Below are 19610 nucleotides of genomic sequence, written 5' to 3' on the forward strand. Positions count from 1 at the left end.
TACCAACACACTTACAGGCAGGGGGAGGACCTTCTCAGCAGCACAGCAGCGGAAAGGGATGTTGGAGTCATAGCTGACTCCAAGATAAACACAAGTTGTCGTGACGAACAGGTCCAGAGAGGTGATGCTTCCCCTTTATGTAGTGGTCAGGCCACAGTTGGAGTACAGAGTCCAGTTTTGGGTGCCACACTTCAAGAGGGATGCAGAGAATCGAGAGGGTTTAGAGGAGGCCACTTGTATGGTCAGAGGCCTGCAGGCAAGGCCCTACGAGGAGAGACTGAGGAACCAAAATCTCTTCAGTCTTCACAAGAGAAGGCTGAGAGGTGATCATGTGGCTGCCTATAAATTCATCAGGAGAGGGCAGCAGGGAATAGGAGATGCTCTATTTACTAGGGCACCCCCTGGAGTAACTAGGACCAATGGCCACAAATTGACAGAAAGCAGATTTAGGCTGGACATTAGAAAGAACTTCTTCACCAGTAAAGATTGCCAGAATCTGGAATGGGCTTCTAAGAGAGGTGGTGCTCTCCCCTACATTGGGGGTCTTCAAGAGGAGACTGGACAAGCACCTGGCTGGGGTTGTCTGACCCCAGCACTCTTTCCTGCCCAGAGCAGGGGGTCGGACTCAAAGACCTACTGAGGTCCCTTCCAACCCTAACATCTATGAATCTTATTGTCCCCAGGAGCCATTAATCCTCAGTACCTCACATGTGCATTTATTGATTAAAGTATATTTCTTTTTATATTTCATCTGTCTCATCTTTACCCTGGCATTCTGTATTTTATACCATTCAACAAATATATTTTTCTTTGAAGTCATACCTTGTATTACTAGAACTATTACTATGAGACTGCATTGGAATTGTAATTACTGGAATTGCATTCCTGCATTGGGGCTGGTTTCCTGAATGAATGGGAGCAAATCTGAGTGACTGATTAAGTAAACCTGGTGGCTGCCTACAAACTCATCAGGGGAGATCATCAGCAAATAGGAAGAGCCCTATTCTCCCCAGCACCATCTGGGGTGACGAGGAACAATGGTAATAAGTTGATGGAGAATAGGTTTAGGTTAGAGATCAGAAGGCAATATTTTAGTTAGGGTGGCCAGAATCTGGAACCAACTTCCTAGGGAAGTGGTCCTCGCCCCTACCTTGGGCAAATTCAAAAAGAGGTTAGATGATCACCTGTCTAGGGTCTTGTGAACCCAGCATTCATTCCTGCCTGTGGCAGGGGGTCAGGCTAGATGATCTGATCAGGTCCCTCCTGACCCTAGTTACTATGAAACTATAATAGGCAGATCCAGCTGCGGTTACAATTAACCAGCAATAATTAACAGCTCCAAGCCACAGACTGATAGGAGGAAGGTATCCGGTTTGAGTTAATCAATGCAGGAGACTGATCACCCACCCTATTGCCTATTCCTGTAACCCATTACAATACAGCCATTAAGTCAATCAAGTCAAGGGTGGACTCCCTAAACTGCACCATTGGGAGAAACCCCAGTGACTGTGACTGACAGTTGTCATGCACTACTCAAGACCCATGCAGGACAGTGACCTCTACATTGGGCGGCCAAGATGATGCTGGGGGAAATCACAGAAGTTTGCCAGGGAAGGGATAAAAGGCAGTGAAGCATGACCGTCAGTGGCACCCTCTCATCCAGCACCCGACCTACCGAGACAGAAGGACAAAGCTGGTGACCCCCTTATGAACAAGACACTGCCACGGACAAGCTTCAACTGTCCATCAACAGGAGGCCGGTAGGGCCTTGGATAGGTATAAGCGACATCAGTGCTACACTACTACTGCAGTAATTGTGTGTGTGTAAGTATGTGTCAGTGTGTGTTAAGGTAGCCGGTACCCCCCCATAATTCAAAGTCTGCCTTTATGATTTTATTGGTAACTTCATATCCCATACAATAAATTAGAATTTATTACGATCCTGTGTGTTGGTCCTTTGTAGCCAACACATATGTCACCTGCCACTGCAAAATTCTGGAGAGAGGATGAGAACCAAAACCTGCCAAATTGGGCTCAAGGGGTGGCGCCAGCAGCTCCTTGTAGACCCTGATGGGCATGTGCAGGCCTGGGAAAGGGGTAATCTGGTGAGAAGGAAAGGCAAGTTTGGGGTATAGGGCAGGGAATGCTTTCCTAGACATAAATGTCCCACATCTTGCAACTCAAGAGCCTCAAATACCAGAATCCTGGATTCGGGAGGGAAGACAAAGCTGGGAGGTAGCCAAGAAGAGTCCCTGGGTGTCAGTTAGAGCCAGATGTCTTAGGGAAGACACCCTATTGTAAAAGCACTTCTTCCCCTGGGAGCACTGCCTGCTTTTACAGAATAATGGGGATGGCACAGCTCCAGGCTGATTTAAAGATAATCTCCTCACAAGTTCCCCAAGCATCTGGGCTGGCTTCTGCACAAGGTGTTTGTTTTTAACCCCTCCCCCTCATCAAAACTCGGAGGCCAGCCTCTGTGTTCTTTGAGTTTTGCAGGGCCTAGAAGGGCTGAACAATGGCTTAACTCAGTCCACCAGCATGAGGCTCCTTGCCTGAATGAAGACACTGGTGGGTGCTGAGCAGGCAAACGTCCCCAAGCCCTTCCGGCATTGCTGGAAGGATTATGGATGTCCCCAGATATGCATGCACTGGTGCTGGGTCAGTTTGGAGGAGCGAGGGAAGCATTTCCAACACTCCAAGCAACTGAAGTGGTTTCTTCTCTGTGTGGATGAGCTGGTGTCGGGCCAGGTGGGAGGATCGGGTGAAGCTCTTCCCACATGCTGAGCACTGATATGGTTTTTCCCCTGTGTGGATACGCTGGTGCTGAGCAAGGAGGAAGGACTGAGTGAAGCTCTTCCCACACTCTGAGCACTGATGTGGCTTCTCTCCCGTGTGGATGAGCTGGTGCCGGAGTAGGTTAGAGGAGTAGGTGTAGCTCTTCCCACACTCTAGACACTGATGTGGTTTCTCCCCTGCATGGATACGCTGGTGCTGAGCCAGGCTGGTGGAGCGAGCGAAATTCTTCCCACACTCCAAGCACTGATACGGTTTTTCTCCTGTGTGGATACGCTGGTGTTGAGCCAGGTTGGAGGAGTGAGTGAAGCTCTTCCCACACTCCGAGCACTGATGTGGCTTCTCTCCTGTGTGGATACGCTGGTGCTCCACCAGGCTGAAGGAGTGAGTGAAGCTCTTCCCACATTCCAGGCACTGATGTGGTTTTTCTTCTCTGTGGATGAGCTGGTGCTGGATCAGGTGGGAGGATCGGGTGAAGCTCTTCCCACACTCCGAGCACTGATGTGGTTTCTCCCCTGTGTGGATACGCTGGTGCCGGGCCAGGTCTGAGGATAGGGTGAAGCTCCTCCCACACTCCGAGCACTGATGTGGCTTCTCTCCCGTGTGGATAAGCCGGTGTCTTCTCAGGTTTCTGGAATGGTTGAAGGTCTTCCCACACTCTGAGCACTGATGTGGCTTCTCCCCTGTGTGGATACGTTGGTGTTGAGCCAGGCTGAAGGAGCGAGTGAAGCTCTTCCCACATTCTGAGCACTGATGTGGCTTCTCTCCTGTGTGGATACGCTGGTGCTCAGCCAGGCTGAACGAGTGAGTGAAGCTCTTACCACACTCTGGGCACTGATATGGCTTCTCCCCTGTGTGGATATGCTGGTGTTGAGCCAGGCTGAAGAAGTGAGTGAAGCTCTTACCACACTCCAGGCACTGATATGGCTTCTCCACTGTGTGGATACGCTGGTGTTGAGTCAGGCTGAAGGAATGAGTGAAGCTCTTCCCACACTCTGAACACTGATGTGGCTTCTCCCTTGCATGCATGCACCAGTGCCTAGCCAGGTTGGAGAGCTGCCTGAAGCTCTTTGCACACTTTGTGCCATGGTGTGACTGCTCTCCGCTCTGGACACACTGATGCTGGGACAGGTCTTGCCAGGTGATGAAGTTCTTCCTACACACAGTGCAGCAGTGTGTCTTCCTCCCTAGGTGAACTTGCTGGTGCTAAGACAGGGAGAAAAAATGGGGGAAGGTCTTACCACACATTACACAGCGGTACTGACATTTCCCCCCCGTGTCCGTATAGGTGCTTGTCCAGGTCTGAGGGGCATACAAAGCTCTTCCCACATTTGGTGAAGCAGTGGGAGAGCTCTTCAGAATGGATCTGGAGGTAAGCAACCAGGGTTGAGGCAGCTTCTCACACTTGACACATACATAGTGTTTCCTAGCGTTTCCTATCTTGTGAAGAGCCAGGAGGGATGGGTAGTTAAAGGTTTTCCTGACCTTGGAGCACGGCTGGGCTCTGCCCCTCTGCTTGGCAGTGAGGTCCTGCTTCCCTCTGACACCCTGCCCACTGTCTTGGCTAGGATGAGGGCTTCTTTCCAGTGCATTTTTACGTCTCTCATCTACACACATTCTTCCCTACACCCAGGGCTCTTTCTGGGTTCTGCCCCTTCTCCACTCTCATGCCCAATTGGAGATCTTACCTGGTTCACTGCTACATTCTTCATCTGCTTTTGGGGTCTCCCCTGACTCTTGGGCCATTGCTCCGTCTCAGATCTCCGGGAGTCCATCTCACCCAAATGCCCTGGGGAAGTCCATGGTGGCTCCAGGTTTGCAGGCCCTTCCACAGGAGTCTCCTCCTCAGCTCCGTTCAGGAGCCAGGCACCTCCTGCGTGGGGAAGAGAAAACTCCAGATTAGTCCGTGCCCTGCCGGCAAGGGGCAAAGATTGGTATTCCTTCTGCTGGAATGGGCCTGAATAGGCCTGGACCTTGGCCCTTGTGTTCCCTCAAGAAATCAAGGTCTTCCTTGCAAAACCCAATGTGCTGGGGGTGACAGAAAGGCAGGTCCTTGTGCTGGGCTAAATGTTCCCTACTCAGGGGAGTTCAGAGTCAGACTCTCAAGGTTTCTGTCCCAACTGTCAGCCCCATCACCTCAGGCCCTTCTGAGACAAGGACATGAGAGTAGGTGTGCACCGATAAAGATTTTTTGAGCTGATACCAATGGGCAATTATTAAAGAGCGATATTGTCCGATATCGATCCAACTGCTGATATGCAGCCTTGCAGCTTGGAAAGCAGCATCCAGCTGGTAAGTCTGCTGGAGTAAGGGGTGAATGGGGGGACAGATCAAAGCCCCCCTGGTGAGCGAGGGAGTGGGGTCGGGACAGAGAAGGCACTGCCCAGCAGGGGTAGAGTGGGGCAGGGCGCAGGATGGAGCTATGGCTTGTCCAGGGTGTGCGGCTCCTGCAGCTCCACACACCCAGGGGGAGACATGGGGGGCATGTGTCCCCTGGACCTGTGTGTGAGGTGAGGTCTGTGGCTCTTTCTTCTCAAAGGAGCACGGCTGTGCTACCTGCTTGCTTCCAAGTCAAAGTCTGCTGCAGGGAATGAGCCCATGGAGATTTCCTCTGCTGAGAAATCCCAGGTGGCCTGTTTCGCAGGAATCACAACTGGGTGTAAGGCCTTGCCATGACCCTGAACCTGGACTCTGTGCTGAGTCTTAGGCTTTGTCACATTCAGGGCTCTAGAGAGGAAACAGGAATGGGAAAATTCTGGTGCAAAACATGGGGGATTGCTTTCCTCCCACAACATGAAAGCTTCTGAATCCCACCCACACCCTGGAGCCATTTAATGCAGCCTGAGAACATGATGAAACACTTCCTGGGTTCCAGGTCAACCTGACCAGAAGCCAGGAAAAGCCCCAGCTTCTCACATGTCTAACAGGAATGGTTAAACAGAGCTTCTATATATCATCTTGATTTCCATGGGGAGAGTACAAATCCCATCAAGTCCTGGGAGAGGGTATTAAAGAGGTATGGCTACCTTGGGCTGGGGAATGAACTCTTACATTACTGAGTGAAGATGCAAATTTAAGATCATGGTATCCCAGGGAAACCATATCTGGACTGAAAAAACAAGAAGCAAACTCAATTTTCCTGTAACAGCTGTAATTAGGGGGAGAAGAAGGGAAAAGTTGCTTCTCTCCATATCACTGGATTTCAAGAGGGGGGAACAACACTTGCCTGGACACATTACAGTATAATGCACTGTATTTCAGGTCATCACCCTGCAATGGCTGCATAGGGCATGTCAGCAGTTTGCAGGCTGCCCTGGCACTCTGGGCATGGAACATTTTTGAGGGGAGTTGGGTGGAGGGAACAGCCACAACTCACCTAGCAGCAGGTCCTCCGACCCTGAGATTTCCCCACCATCCTCGTCATCACAGACCCAGAGCTCCACCTGTCCTCGCTGGATGTGGCAGATTAAATCCGGTGTGGGACCTTGATATCCTGTTTGGGACAGTGGTTAAAGAGTGTTTGTGACTGGGTACTGGATGCAGAATAACCAGCCAGGATTTGGGCAATGAATTCAATGATTTCAAGGTTTCATTGAGGAGGAAGCGTTTAGGGTAAAAGAGAAGGTGCTGCAGGGAGAAGGCTTGAAGAGATAGCAGTCTTTGTTACACAGGTAGTGGAGGAATGGTCATAGGAAACAAAGCACCAACCACTCCCTGGTACAGAAAGGGTATCAAACTGACAGTCACCAAGAATAGCCACAGAGATGCATGATCTGTGATGCACTAGGGAGCAGAAAGATCAAGCTTTTACTGTTTTCAAAATACCAAAATGAAGAGACAATAGATACACTTATGGATAGATTCCATTTATCTCATCAGTGGAACTCTAGTTAAAGGAATGGAAATAAGCTTATGCTCAGCAAAGGTTTAAAGTGAGGACCCGTGACAGTAAAAAGCAACCGTGACAGGTGACTGACAATGAAATATTTCTGGGAGAGAGGATAAATCAGCATCACCAGGGCACAGGACAAGATGATATTATAATAACTGTAGCTGTAACTGAATCCAGCATCCCACTAAATGGGAGGATCATCCCAGGAACGGAGATGAGTTTCAAAGTTTCATAGTAGGTAGGGTCAGAAGGGACCTAAGCAGATCATCTAGTTAGACCCCCTGCCATGGGCAGGAAAGGATGCTGGGGTCAAATGACCCCAGCTAGGTGGCTGTCTAGCCTCCTTTTGAAGACCCCCAGGGTATGAGTGAGCATCACTTCCCTTGGAAATTGGTTCCAGCTCCTGGCCGCCCTGATGGTGAAGTAGTGCCTCCTGATGTCCAGCCTGAATCTACTCTGTCAACTTATGGCCGTTGTTCCTCATTACTCCTGGTAGTGCTCAGGGGAACAGGGACTCTCCCATTGCCTGCTGGTCCCCCCTGGTAAGTTTACAGACAGCCACCAGATCCCCTCTCAGCCTTCTCTTGTGGAGGCTGAACAGGTTCAGGTCCCAAAGCTTCTCCTCATAGGGTCTGCCACGCTGCCCCTTGACCATGCGAGTGGCTCTCCTCTGGACCCTCTCGATGCTGGCCACACCCCTCCTGAAGTGCGGTGCCCAGAACTGGACACAGTACTCCAACTGTGGCCTTACCAGTGTCGCATAGAGGGGCAGGATCACCTCCTTGGACCTGCTCGTGATGCATCTGTGGATGCATGACAAGGTGTGGTTAGCCTTCCTGCGTCCCCACATTGGCAGCCCATAGTTTCATAGTAGGTAGAGTCAGAAGGGACCCAAGCAGATCATCAAGTCCAACCCCCTGCCCTGGGCAGGAAAGAATGCTGGGGTCAAACAAGCCCAGCTAGGCGATTGTCTAGCCTCTTTTTGAAAACCCCCAGGGTAGGAGTGCGCACCACTTCCCTTGGAAGCTGGTTCTAGATCCTAGCCACCCTGACTGTGAAGTAGTGCCTCCTGATATCTAGCCTGAACCTACTCTCAGTCAATTTATGGCCGTTGTTCCTCATTACTCCTGGTAGTACTCGGGGGAACATGGACTCCCCCCCCCACAGCCTGCTGGTCCCCCTTGGCCAGTTTGTAGACAGCCACCAGATCCCCTCTCAGCCTTCTCTTGTGGAGGCCGAACAGGTTCCCGTCCCATAGCCTCCACTCGTAGGGCCTGACTTACTGCCCCCTGGTTCACAGGTTGGCAAATACTGCCAGGTATAAAAGTTCCTTGGAAGTCATGGAAATGACAAAAAGAAGGCAAAAAGACACACACACTTCATGGCATGTGAAAGCCCATAATGTAGAAATGGTCTATGTGGTCTTTGTTGAGCTACAGAAAGCATTTGAGAACTTCCCTAAGAAAATCCTTTGGGGGAAGCAGAGGGGAAAGAAAGCATCAGAAAAGCAAAATGACCTAGTAAAAGGTAAGTTCCTCAACCTTGCACACAAGCCCTTGTATTGGAGATCCTTTAGAAAGAAAAATGGCTTTCACTAAGCCCTGTACCTAGCCCACTTCTTATTATCACACTGAGGGGTGTCTGATCTGCAGAAGGATTTTAGGAGGAGAATAAGAAAACTTTGGAGAATGGGAGAGGAAGCTTGAGAGCACAGATCTTAATGTAAATACAGCAAAGCCAGAGTCTCTGGTCTATAGAGATGAAGATGTCAGGAAGGAATGTGGACAGAAGCTTGCATTGACCCCTTGTTAGAAGTACCAGGGTTCCATCACATGTACATATGCCACTAGAGGAAGAGTTGAGGAAATGCACCATCCACATGTTATAGTAGCACAGGCTAATGAGGCTTCCATTAACTTGTGCTGGGTCATAACCAAAGGCAGAAAAAAGCATTTAGATAGTACCGAACTGACCACACTAGGACTGTTACATGTGTTTGGACAGGACACACTAGTGAAGGGGAAAATTAGAAATAATCCCCAAGGAAGAGCTGTTAGTGAATTTATGCACAGTGAATTGAAGATGATATGAATGTGTTGAGAAGGCAAAGGGAGATCATGTTGTCAAGAAACTGCTGGATATGGAAGCACCAGCAGCTGCAAGAATGGGGAAGATATGAGTGAATCAAATGAAGGAGGATATTATCAATATGATGCGAGAGAGAAGTCTGATCATTGACAGAGCAGTCCAGTCAAAGGAGCATGAGGATGAGACTGCTGAAAAACAGGAAGAAGACAATAAAATTCAGAGTACACATAGGTCCAGGGAGAAGCAAGAACCAGAGTTTTACCCAGGGAAACGAGGGCTTGGAAATTCCTCAGCATCTGGTCCCGGTAAAGCACCTTGTCTTTGTCCTCCAGCAGCTCCCACTCCTTCCGTGTGAAATACACAGCCACGTCCTCAAACACCTCCCGGAGCTGCAGGCACAAACATTACACCTTCAGCGTTCCAGCTGCTTTCAGCCCCCACAGCCCTGTCTGCCGTCACTCTGTATTACAACTACCTGCAGGCTTAGCCATGATAGGAAGGGTGCAATATTCCCGTCTTCTGTTGACATGTGATATGGATGCAGCAGTGCACATAGGAGTTCATGTGTCAGCTTTATCCCAGATCATCACATTTTATTTGCTTGGTCCTTTGAGGCAGCCTAAGCAGCATTTTTAGGGGCAGGGAGCCCCGGCTCCATGCACTGACAGGCCTGCCCATGCCAGCACCCTCTGGGTATTTGCACTTGGGAGGGAGCTCCTGCTAATGCATCCTGGTGTGTTTGCAGCCTCCATCACCACAGGCCTGATGCTCTTCAGGTCTCTCTGCACCTGAAACTCTTTACGTCATGCCTGGCTCCTCCTGTGTGCCATGTCTGGTTCCTCCTGTGCTCTGCCCCAGCTATACTCCCACACCCAACTGGACCTAGTGCCCTGCTCACCTCCAAGCTCTCCCCCGGCTTTGGAGGTTTGCTCTGCCACCTTCGCACGTGGCCTGGCTCAGGTGTCACGGAGTTCCTCTCCTCCAGTCTCCCTGGGAAACTCCTCTGCAGCTGCAGGTTAACAAGCCCGTCCTCAGGAGGCTGCTCAGCTCTGCTCTGGGTCCCTGCAGAGTGTGGAAGGGAGTGCATAGATGAGCCCTAGTGCAGCTGGCATGGGGAAAGCCCTGCTAGTCTCCTGTAGCCTGGGCCTGAGGCAGCCAGAGGCTTCAGTGTATGGATGAAGGGGGCAGCGAAAGAATCAAAGTCCCACAGGTCTGGCTAACAGACCTACACAGGTATGAAGCTGGAAATGAGCCCCAGTAATCATCTCAGTGCAGGGTACTGATCACAGCACCATGACAGAGCCTGTGGGAACAGAGTACTCCTCATCAAAATGTTCTGGCAGACAGCTGGAGGGTACCCCTTGCTGCTGGAAAGGGTAGAGCCACCGCTCCTTACCTGCTCCTTGGGAAGGGCCTTGTTTGGGGCACCAGCCTGACGAGCTTCCACATGCTGGCAACTCCCAGATCTCTTCAGTTTCAGGGGAATCTGCAGTAGGACAGAGGCCTGAGTTAGCGGTACCTGAAGCATCCAGAGGCCACTGGGGAGTCTCATTTCCCCATCACCTGCACTAGCCCCTTATTGGACACAGAAGGCTCCTGGGGGTGAGTAGAACAGCAATCAGGGTGGACAAAAAGTAAATGATTTAAAAAGAAAAAAATCAATTTTTTAATTTAAATCAGATTTTTTTGATTTAATATTTTTTTGGGGGAGGTTTAAGACACTTATTTAAACAAATAAATCTATATAAAAGATAGTTTTAACTTAAGAACTTTTAAAGCTCAACCTTATTGCTTTCTATGATGAAGTGACTGGCTCTGTGGATGTGGGGAGACCAGTGGATGTGGTATACCTTGATTTTAGCAAGGTTTTTGATATAGTCTTCCACAGTATTCTCATAGGCAAGCTAAGAAAGTATGGGCTGGATGAATAGACTGTAAGCTGGATAGAGAACTGACTGGAGCATCAGGCTCAGAGGGTAGAAGTCAATGGCTTGATGTCTAGTTGGCAGTCAGTATCAAGTGGCGTGCCCTGTGGGTCAGTCCTGGGGCCAGTTTTGTTCAATGTCTTCATCAACCACCTGGAAGATGAGATGGAGTGCACCCTCAGCAAGTTTGCAGATGACACCAAGCTGGGGGGAGTAGTAGATATGCTGGAGGGTAGGACTAGGATTCAGAGTGTTCTTGACAAATTGGAGGATTGGGACAAAAGAAATCTCATGAGGTTCAACAAGGACAAGTGCAAAGTCCTGCACTTAGGATGGGCCAATCCCCTGCAACAGGACAGGCTGGGGCTGACTGGCTGGGCAGCAGCTCTGCAGAAAAGGACCTGGGGGTGACAGGGGACAATAACCCGAAGATGAGCCAGCAGCGTGCCCTTGTTGCCAAGAAGGCCAACAACATCCTGGGCTCCATTGATAGAAGCACTGCCAGCAGATCGAGGGAACTGATTATTTCCCTGTTCAGCACTCGTGAGGCCACAGTTGGAGTTCTGTGTTCAGTTTTAGGATCCTCACTACAGAAAGGATGTGGACGCACTGAAGAGAGTCCAGTGGAGGGCAACAAAAATGGTGAGGAGGCTGGGGGACATGACTTGTGAGGAAAGACTGAGGGAACTGGACTTAGGTAGTCTAGAGAAGAGAAGACTGAGGGGGGATGTGATAGCATTCTTCAACTACCTGAAGGGGGTTTGAAAGAGGATGAAGCTAGACACTCTCTCAGTGGTAGCAGATAATAGAACAAGGAGCAATGGTTTCAAGTTGCAGCAAGGGAAGTTTAGGTTAAATATCAGGAAAAAAAATTTCACTAGAAGGATAGCATACCACTGGAATAGGTTACCCAGAGATGTGATGGAATCTCCATCCTTGGAAGTTTTTAAGACCTGGCTAGACAAAGCTTTGGCTGGGAAGATCTAGTTGGGGATGGTCCTGCTTTGAGCAGCGGGTTGGACTACATCGGGGTTGTCAAACAGGGGTACGCATACCTCTGGGGGTACTTGGAACTGTCCTAGGGGGTGCACGCAGGCGGGTGGGGACAGAGCGCCGCTGCCTCTCAGAAGCAGAGCTGGGGTGGGTTGAGGTGACAGCAGTGCCACCCTTCTGTGGGCGGGGAAGCTTGCATGTGGTGGCTACTGCCACCACCAACCAGCCCGGTGAGCTTCCCTGCGCTGTCCCTGGGAGGCGGCGGCACTCTGGCTCTGCCCACCATCCCCGTCTCCCTGCTCCATGTCTGGCTGTGCACCAGCCCTGCCCCCGCCTGCTTGTGTGCCAGCCCTGCCTCCCCACCCCGGCCCCAGGCATCTGGCCACCAGCATATACTTTTTAAAAAGGTTGACAATCCCTGGACTAGATGACCACCTGAGGTCCCTTACAATCCTATTTTTCTATGATTCAAGACATCACAATGGGCTAGGAATTATAACATCTAATTATGTATTATTTGAGACAGTATAATCATTTAACCTTTTTAGAAAAGTTTTATAAACAGGTCCCAACAGCAGTATATGGGGCTGAGAGATAACAGATGTGATTACCCACCCATCAGTCCTCTGGTCTCTCTGTGAGTCTGTGGACACAGAGTCAAGCCCTTACCTCTCTAGAAAAGTGTAAAGTTTCAAGAAGTTAAATGAATACAGGATATCAAACAAGAGTTAATTTTTTGTAGAAAACAATGATTAAATAGAGGCTTCCTGACCAATGATTAAATCATGATTGAAATTATGATTTCATAGTTTCATAGTAGCTAGGGTCAGGAAGGACCCGATCAGATCATCTAACCTGACCTCCTGCCACAGGCAGGGATGCATGCTGGGTTCAATTTAAATTGATTTGATTTAAATCAAAATCCACCTTGACAACAATTAGATCACTGATTGTTGCCTTGGCAGTAGGAAAGGGACCAACCAAGATAAAACCTCTTTCTCTGGGAGCTGTACACATGCAGGGAGAAGGATCAGGGGCCTCAGCCTGTGAGCTGCCACCCACAGAGATCAGAGCTCTGTCCCAGCCCAGTCACGTGGTTGCAAATATTGCATCCCCGTCAGGGGCTGACATTCAAGCCTCCCCCCCTGCATGAAGGACGGCCTCTCAGGCATCCAGACCCATGCCAGGTCTCCATATTGTACCTCACCTGACTCCTGGTGGGGCAGGGGTTCCTCTTTGGGGACGTGAGGTGGCTTGTCCCGAGGTGCAAGGGTTTCCCTCTGTCCTGCTTCCTCCAGAGGCCTGTCTACACCATGGGCCTTTGGCTGCTTCAGCCAGGAATCACCAGGCTCCTGCAGTGCCCCACTAGGCTGCATCTTGTCTGAGGACACCTCCTCAACCTTCACACTGGTTGTGACCTGGGGATGAGATATATGTCACTGAGAAGCTGTGGGAACAGGAAGCAGGTGAAGATGGGGATGGCAGCATGAATGATCAGGTTTAAATGCTTTCAGCTGGACCTTCTCATCCTCCACTTGTCACAGCTGGGACCCCTTGGTCATGGCACTGACCCACACTGCCCCCAGTCCCAGCAGGATGCTCACGAACTGCTTCAGCATCACCACCTCCAGGACCTGCTCCTTGCTGTGGCACTAGGGCTCCAGACAGAACAGACAGGGCTCCCACAGGCAGCTACAAACCTCCCACAGGCCCTCGGCTTCCAGGTAACAAAGGCCCTGGAAACACTGGTGCCAGGTTGCTGCGGTCTGGAGGTTGTCCCTGGTGCCAGCTGTGGGGTCTCTGAGAGAATCACAGGCTCAGGAGGGGGCTGCATGGCCTGCATCGCCTCCTGCCCCGGATCGCCTGGTGTTGAACCAGCTCCTCCTGTAGCTGCTGCTTTACTACCATGGTGTCGACCTCCTTGGGGACACCCCCCGCCCCATCCCAGGCTGGATGACAGCAGGGACTTATCCTGCCTTGCAGCTCCTGCCTGGAGAGCCCCTGGGTCCTGCTCCTCCAGCGTCACCTCAGGCTGCAGCAGGGCTGCGAAGGGAAGGGCCACAGCTGCCACAGGATCCAGCGCAGCCACCGTCACCCCCAGGAGAAGCCTCCCCGTCAGGGCCTCGGCTTTCGCTGCCTTGCGCTCACACGCAGTGCCTGCCCACAGCGTCCGGTCTGCGGGGCCCTGCAGGAAGGAGACAGCATAGACCTCATAGTTTCATAGTAGGTAGGGTCAGAAGGGACCTGAGCAGATCATTAAGTCCGACCCCCTGTCATGGGCAGGCAAGAATGCTGGGGTCAAACGACCCCAGCAAGGTGTCTATCTAGCCTCCTTTTGACAACCGCCAAGGTAGGAGCAAGCACCACTTCCCTTGGAAGTTGGTTCTAGATCCTAGCCGCCTTGACTATGTAGCACGTCCTGATAGTTACTCTGAACCTACTCTCTGTCAACTTATGGCCGTTATTCCTTGTTATTCCCAGTAGTGCTCGGGGGGAACAGGCCCCCCATTGCCTGCTGGTCTCCCTTGGTCAGTTTATAGATGGCCACAAGATCCCCTCTCAGCCTTCTCTTGTGCAGGATGAACAGGTTTAGGTCTTGTAGCCTTTTCTTGTAGGGCCTGCCCTGCTGCCCCATGATCATGTGAGTGGCCCTCCTCTGGACCCTCTTGATGTTGTCCACATCCCTCCTGAAGTACGGCGCCCAGAATCGGACACAGTACTCCAACTGTGGCCTGACCAGTGTCACATAGAGGGGGAGGACCACCTCCTTGCATCTGCTCATGATGCAGCTGTAGCGGCATGACAAGATGCAGTTAGCCTTCCTGACTGCGTCCCCACATTGGCAGCCCATGTTCATCTTGGTGTCTGTAACCTATCCAGATCCATTTACAGCCTGTCCCTCCCTTCTAGTGTGCCCACTTCTCCCCACATCTTAGTATCATCTGCGAATTTGAACAAGGTGCTTTTCACCCCCTTATCTAAGTCACTGATGAAGATGTTGAACAGTGCGGGCCCGAGGACTGAGCCCTGGGGGACCCCACTGCCCACATCCCTCCAGGTCGAAAATGACCCGTCCACCACCACTCTCTGAGTGCAGCCCTCCAGCCAACTGGCGACCCATCTGACTATGTAGGCATCGACACCACAATCTTCTAATTTTTTACTGAGAATGGGGTGAGAGACAGTGTCGAAGGCCTTCCTAAAGTCCAGAAAGACTACATCCACCGTGACACCTGGGTCCAAGGATTTTGTGACCTGGTCGTAGAAGGCAACCAGGTTGGTCTGACAGGACCTGCCTCGAATGAACCCGTGTTGGTTGCTCCTAAGCATACACTCCCCTTCCTTATCATATGATGGAAGACCCAAGACCCCTGCCCCAGCCAGCCCCTAGGTCTGCCCAGCCCTGACTGTCCCCACACAGAGCAGCCTCATGGTCATCCTCACTTCCCCCTCTGCCCCAGACAGGCTGCAAGGATGGGACTAGCTTCATAAAACTCCAAACACCTACCCCCTCACCTCATACCCGCCCTCAACCTATGCCAGGCCCTGCAGCTCTTGCCTGGCACCTAGCGTGGCCTCGGTCCCCTCCTCACAGTGCCTCCAGTGCCCCCTCAGCGCTTACTCCTCTCCCCCGCAGCACCCAGAGGGGACAAAGCCTCTCCCCACTGCCCCCCTCCCCGACAGTGACCGCCACATGGCCCAGGGTCCCCCAACCCCCACCCATAGCCAGGTGGCTCAGCCTGGGTAACAGCTACCAACAGCCCGACACTGCTGGAGCCCTCTGCCTGGCACCTCTTCACTCCGGCCTGGAGCCCTGCTGGTGCCCCCCCCCTTCCAACCCACAGCCCCTGCCCTCACAGCGCTGCTGGTGCCCCCCACTCCTCACCCCAAGCCCCTGCCCCCCCAGCCCTGCTGGTGCCCCCCACTCCCGACCCACAGTCCCTGCCCCCACAGCACTGCCAATGCCCCCCACTCCTGACCCACAGCCCCTGCCCCCAGTTGGTACTCCTCACTCCCGACCCACAGCCCCTGCCCCCCCAGTCCTGCCGGTGCCCCTCACTCCTGACCCACAGCCCCTGCCCCCCCAGTCCTGCCGGTGCCTCTCACTCCCGATCCACAGCCCCTGCCCTCACAGCGTTGCCGGTGCCCCTCACTCCCGATCCACAGCGCTGCCGGTGCCCCTCACTCCCGACCCACAGCCCCTGCCCCCCCAGTCCTGCCGGTGCCCCTCACTCCCGATCCACAGCCCCTACCCTCACAGCGCTGCTGGTGCCCCTCACTCCCGACCCACAGCCCCTGCCCTCACAGCGCTGCTGGTGCCCCCCACTCCTCACCCCAAGCCCCTGCCCCCCCAGCCCTGCTGGTGCCCCCCACTCCCGACCCACAGTCCCTGCCCCAACAGCACTGCCAATGCCCCCCACTCCTGACCCACAGCCCCTGCCCCCAGTTGGTGCTCCTCACTCCCGACCCACAGCCCCTGCCCCCCCAGTCCTGCCGGTGCCTCTCACTCCCGATCCACAGCCCCTGCCCTCGCAGCGCTGCCGGTGCCTCTCACTCCCAATCCACAGCCCCTGCCCTCACAGTGCTGCCAGTGCCCCTCACTCCCGACCCACAGCCCCTGCCCCCCCAGTCCTGCCGGTGCCCCTCACTCCCGATCCACAGCCCCTGCCCTCACAGCGCTGCCGGTGCCCCTCACTCCCGACCCACAGCCCCTGCCCTCACAGCGCTGCCGGTGCCCCTCACTCCCGACCCACAGCCCCTGCCCCCCCAGTCCTGCCGGTGCCTCTCACTCCCGATCCACAGCCCCTGCCCTCACAGCGCTGCCGGTGCCCCTCACTCCCGACCCACAGCCCCTGCCCTCACAGCGCTGCCGGTGCCCCTCACTCCCGACCCACAGCCCCTGCCCCCCCAGTCCTGCCGGTGCCCCTCACTCCCGATCCACAGCCCCTGCCCTCACAGCGCTGCCGGTGCCCCTCACTCCCGATCCACAGCCCCTGCCCTCACAGCGCTGCCGGTGCCCCTCACTCCCGACCCACAGCCCCTGCCCCCCCAGTCCTGCCGGTGCCCCTCACTCCCGACCCACAGCCCCTGCCCTCACAGCGCTGCCGGTGCCTCTCACTCCCGATCCACAGCCCCTGCCCTCACAGCGCTGCCGGTGCCCCTCACTCCCGACCCACAGCCCCTACCCTCACAGCGCTGCCGGTGCCCCTCACTCCCGACCCACAGCCCCTGCCCTCACAGCGCTGCCAGTGCCCCTCACTCCCGACCCACAGCCCCTGCCCTCACAGCGCTGCCGGTGCCCCTCACTCCCGACCCACAGCCCCTGCCCCCCCAGTCCTGCCGGTGCCCCTCACTCCCGACCCACAGCCCCTGCCCTCACAGCGCTGCTGGTGCCCCTCACTCCCGACCCACAGCCCCTGCCCTCACAGCGCTGCCGGTGCCCCTCACTCCCGACCCACAGCCCCTGCCCCCCCAGTCCTGCCGGTGCCCCTCACTCCCGATCCACAGCCCCTACCCTCACAGCGCTGCTGGTGCCCCTCACTCCCGACCCACAGCCCCTGCCCTCACAGCGCTGCTGGTGCCCCCCACTCCTCACCCCAAGCCCCTGCCCCCCCAGCCCTGCTGGTGCCCCCCACTCCCGACCCACAGTCCCTGCCCCAACAGCACTGCCAATGCCCCCCACTCCTGACCCACAGCCCCTGCCCCCAGTTGGTGCTCCTCACTCCCGACCCACAGCCCCTGCCCCCCCAGTCCTGCCGGTGCCTCTCACTCCCGATCCACAGCCCCTGCCCTCACAGCGCTGCCGGTGCCTCTCACTCCCGATCCACAGCCCCTGCCCTCACAGCGCTGCCAGTGCCCCTCACTCCCGACCCACAGCCCCTGCCCCCCCAGTCCTGCCGGTGCCTCTCACTCCCGATCCACAGCCCCTGCCCTCACAGCGCTGCCGGTGCCTCTCACTCCCGATCCACAGCCCCTGCCCTCACAGCGCTGCCAGTGCCCCTCACTCCCGACCCACAGCCCCTGCCCCCCCAGTCCTGCCGGTGCCTCTCACTCCCGACCCACAGCCCCTGCCCCCCCAGTCCTGCCGGTGCCTCTCACTCCCGACCCACAGCCCCTGCCCTCACAGCGCTGCCGGTGCCCCTCACTCCCGACCCACAGCCCCTGCCCTCACAGCGCTGCCGGTGCCCCTCACTCCCGACCCACAGCCCCTGCCCCCCCAGCCCTGCCGGTGCCCCTCACTCCCGACCCACAGCCCCTGCCCTCACAGCGCTGCCAGTGCCTCTCACTCCCGACCCACAGCCCCTGCCCTCACAGCGCTGCCGGTGCCCCTCACTCCCGACCCACAGCCCCTGCCCTCACAGCGCTGCCGGTGCCTCTCACTCCCGACCCACAGCCCCTGCCCTCACAGCGCTGCCAGTGCCCCTCACTACCGACCCACAGCCCCTGCCCTCACAGCGCTGCCGGTGCCTCTCACTCCCGACCCACAGCCCCTGCCCTCACAGCGCTGCCAGTGCCCCTCACTACCGACCCACAGCCCCTGCCCTCACAGCGCTGCCGGTGCCTCTCACTCCCGACCCACAGCCCCTGCCCTCACAGCGCTGCCAGTGCCCCTCACTACCGACCCACAGCCCCTGCCCCCCCAGTCCTGCCGGTGCCTCTCACTCCCGACCCACAGCCCCTGCCCTCACAGCGCTGCTGGTGCCTCTCACTCCCGACCCACAGCCCCTGCCCTCACAGCGCTGCCGGTGCCTCTCACTCCCGATCCACAGCCCCTGCCCTCACAGCGCTGCCAGTGCCCCTCACTCCCGACCCACAGCCCCTGCCCTCACAGCGCTGCCAGTGCCCCTCACTCCCGACCCACAGCCCCTGCCCTCACAGCGCTGCTGGTGCCTCTCACTCCCGATCCACAGCCCCTGCCCTCACAGCGCTGCTGGTGCCTCTCACTCCCGATCCACAGCCCCTGCCCTCACAGCGCTGCCAGTGCCCCTCACTCCCGACCCACAGCCCCTGCCCCCCCAGTCCTGCCGGTGCCCCTCACTCCCGACCCACAGCCCCTGCCCCCCCAGTCCTGCCGGTGCCCCTCACTCCCGACCCACAGCCCCTGCCCTCACAGCGCTGCCGGTGCCCCTCACTCCCGACCCACAGCCCCTGCCCTCACAGCGCTGCCGGTGCCCCTCACTCCCGACCCACAGCCCCTGCCCTCACAGCGCTGCCGGTGCCCCTCACTCCCGACCCACAGCCCCTGCCCTCACAGCGCTGCCAGTGCCCCTCACTCCCGACCCACAGCCCCTGCCCTCACAGCGCTGCCGGTGCCTCTCACTCCCGACCCACAGCCCCTGCCCAGCCTCCGGTACCCTTCACTCCCGACCTGCAGCCCCTACCCCACAGCCCCTTCCAAGGCCGGTGCCCCCCCAGACCCGCAGCCCCTCACCCCACTCTCTCTCCACTCCCTGCAGCCTCCCCTTCCTGCCGCGGGGGCTCCTGGGAGCCCAACACAAACCTCGGCCGCTGCTTCCGCGACCCCCTCCCTCCCGCGTCGCACACGTGACGTTACATGACGTCAGCGAAACGTTGCTGCACCTCCCCCATTAACCCTTCGCTGGCAGGAGGCGCGGGCGGGGCTGCTCAGAGGGCGGGGTCCGCGTCAGGGCTGCGAAGCACCAACTTCGGCCTCCTGGGCTGCGGGGCGGGGCGGGGGTTGTGCTTTGTCTCTGTTCCGGCCCTGCTGCCGCCCCCTGCGTGGGGTCCCGGCCTCCTGGCCCAGCGTCGGGCTCGGGCTCGGGCTCGGGCTGCAGCAGCGTAGCCAGGTGCAGAGAGGGCTTCGGCGGGCTGCGTGACAGGGCTGCAGATGCAGCTGGCTCTGGGGTGGGCTGCGCGTAACAGCGCGCCGGCAATCCTGTGCAATTGCGGTGGGGGGG

At 55.8% G+C, this 19610-nt stretch overlaps 1 protein-coding gene across 2 annotated transcripts; it reads right to left on the reverse strand.

Moving 5' to 3' along the window:
* Positions 1 to 1878: 1878 nt before the first annotated feature.
* On the reverse strand, positions 1879 to 19250 carry LOC106737346 (zinc finger protein ZFP2). 2 transcript variants are annotated; one of them, XM_059721210.1, is made up of 9 exons: positions 19193 to 19250; positions 13718 to 13876; positions 12899 to 13109; positions 10170 to 10259; positions 9672 to 9835; positions 9036 to 9162; positions 6170 to 6286; positions 4482 to 4666; positions 1879 to 3999 (listed from the first exon to the last, which is right to left on the reverse strand). In XM_059721210.1, exons 3-9 carry the CDS (start codon positions 13065 to 13067, stop codon positions 2521 to 2523), a joined length of 2331 nt encoding a protein of 776 aa, XP_059577193.1. In that variant the 5' UTR covers positions 13068 to 13109; positions 13718 to 13876; positions 19193 to 19250; the 3' UTR covers positions 1879 to 2520. The 2 variants fall into 2 exon arrangements, with proteins under 2 accessions (XP_059577193.1, XP_059577194.1); XM_059721211.1 differs by lacking the exon at positions 19193 to 19250 and adding an exon at positions 19124 to 19172.
* Positions 19251 to 19610: the final 360 nt, after the last annotated feature.

The sequence above is a fragment of the Alligator mississippiensis genome, chromosome 2, assembly GCF_030867095.1.
Source record: "Alligator mississippiensis isolate rAllMis1 chromosome 2, rAllMis1, whole genome shotgun sequence".
NCBI lineage: Eukaryota > Metazoa > Chordata > Crocodylia > Alligatoridae > Alligator > Alligator mississippiensis.

What these genes read in the sequence shown, in the direction of transcription:
- LOC106737346 (XM_059721210.1), bottom strand. Translation starts at nt 13,067, where the DNA reads ATGCAGCCTAGTGGGGCACTGCAGGAGCCTGGTGATTCCTGGCTGAAG. An exon ending in CCTGCCCCACCAGGAGTCAG is followed by an intron (nt 10,260 to 12,898) that starts GTGAGGTACAAT and finishes GTCCTACTGCAG; the next exon opens with ATTCCCCTGAAACTGAAGAG. An exon ending in AGCCGGGGGAGAGCTTGGAG is followed by an intron (nt 9,163 to 9,671) that starts GTGAGCAGGGCA and finishes TTGTGCCTGCAG; the next exon opens with CTCCGGGAGGTGTTTGAGGA.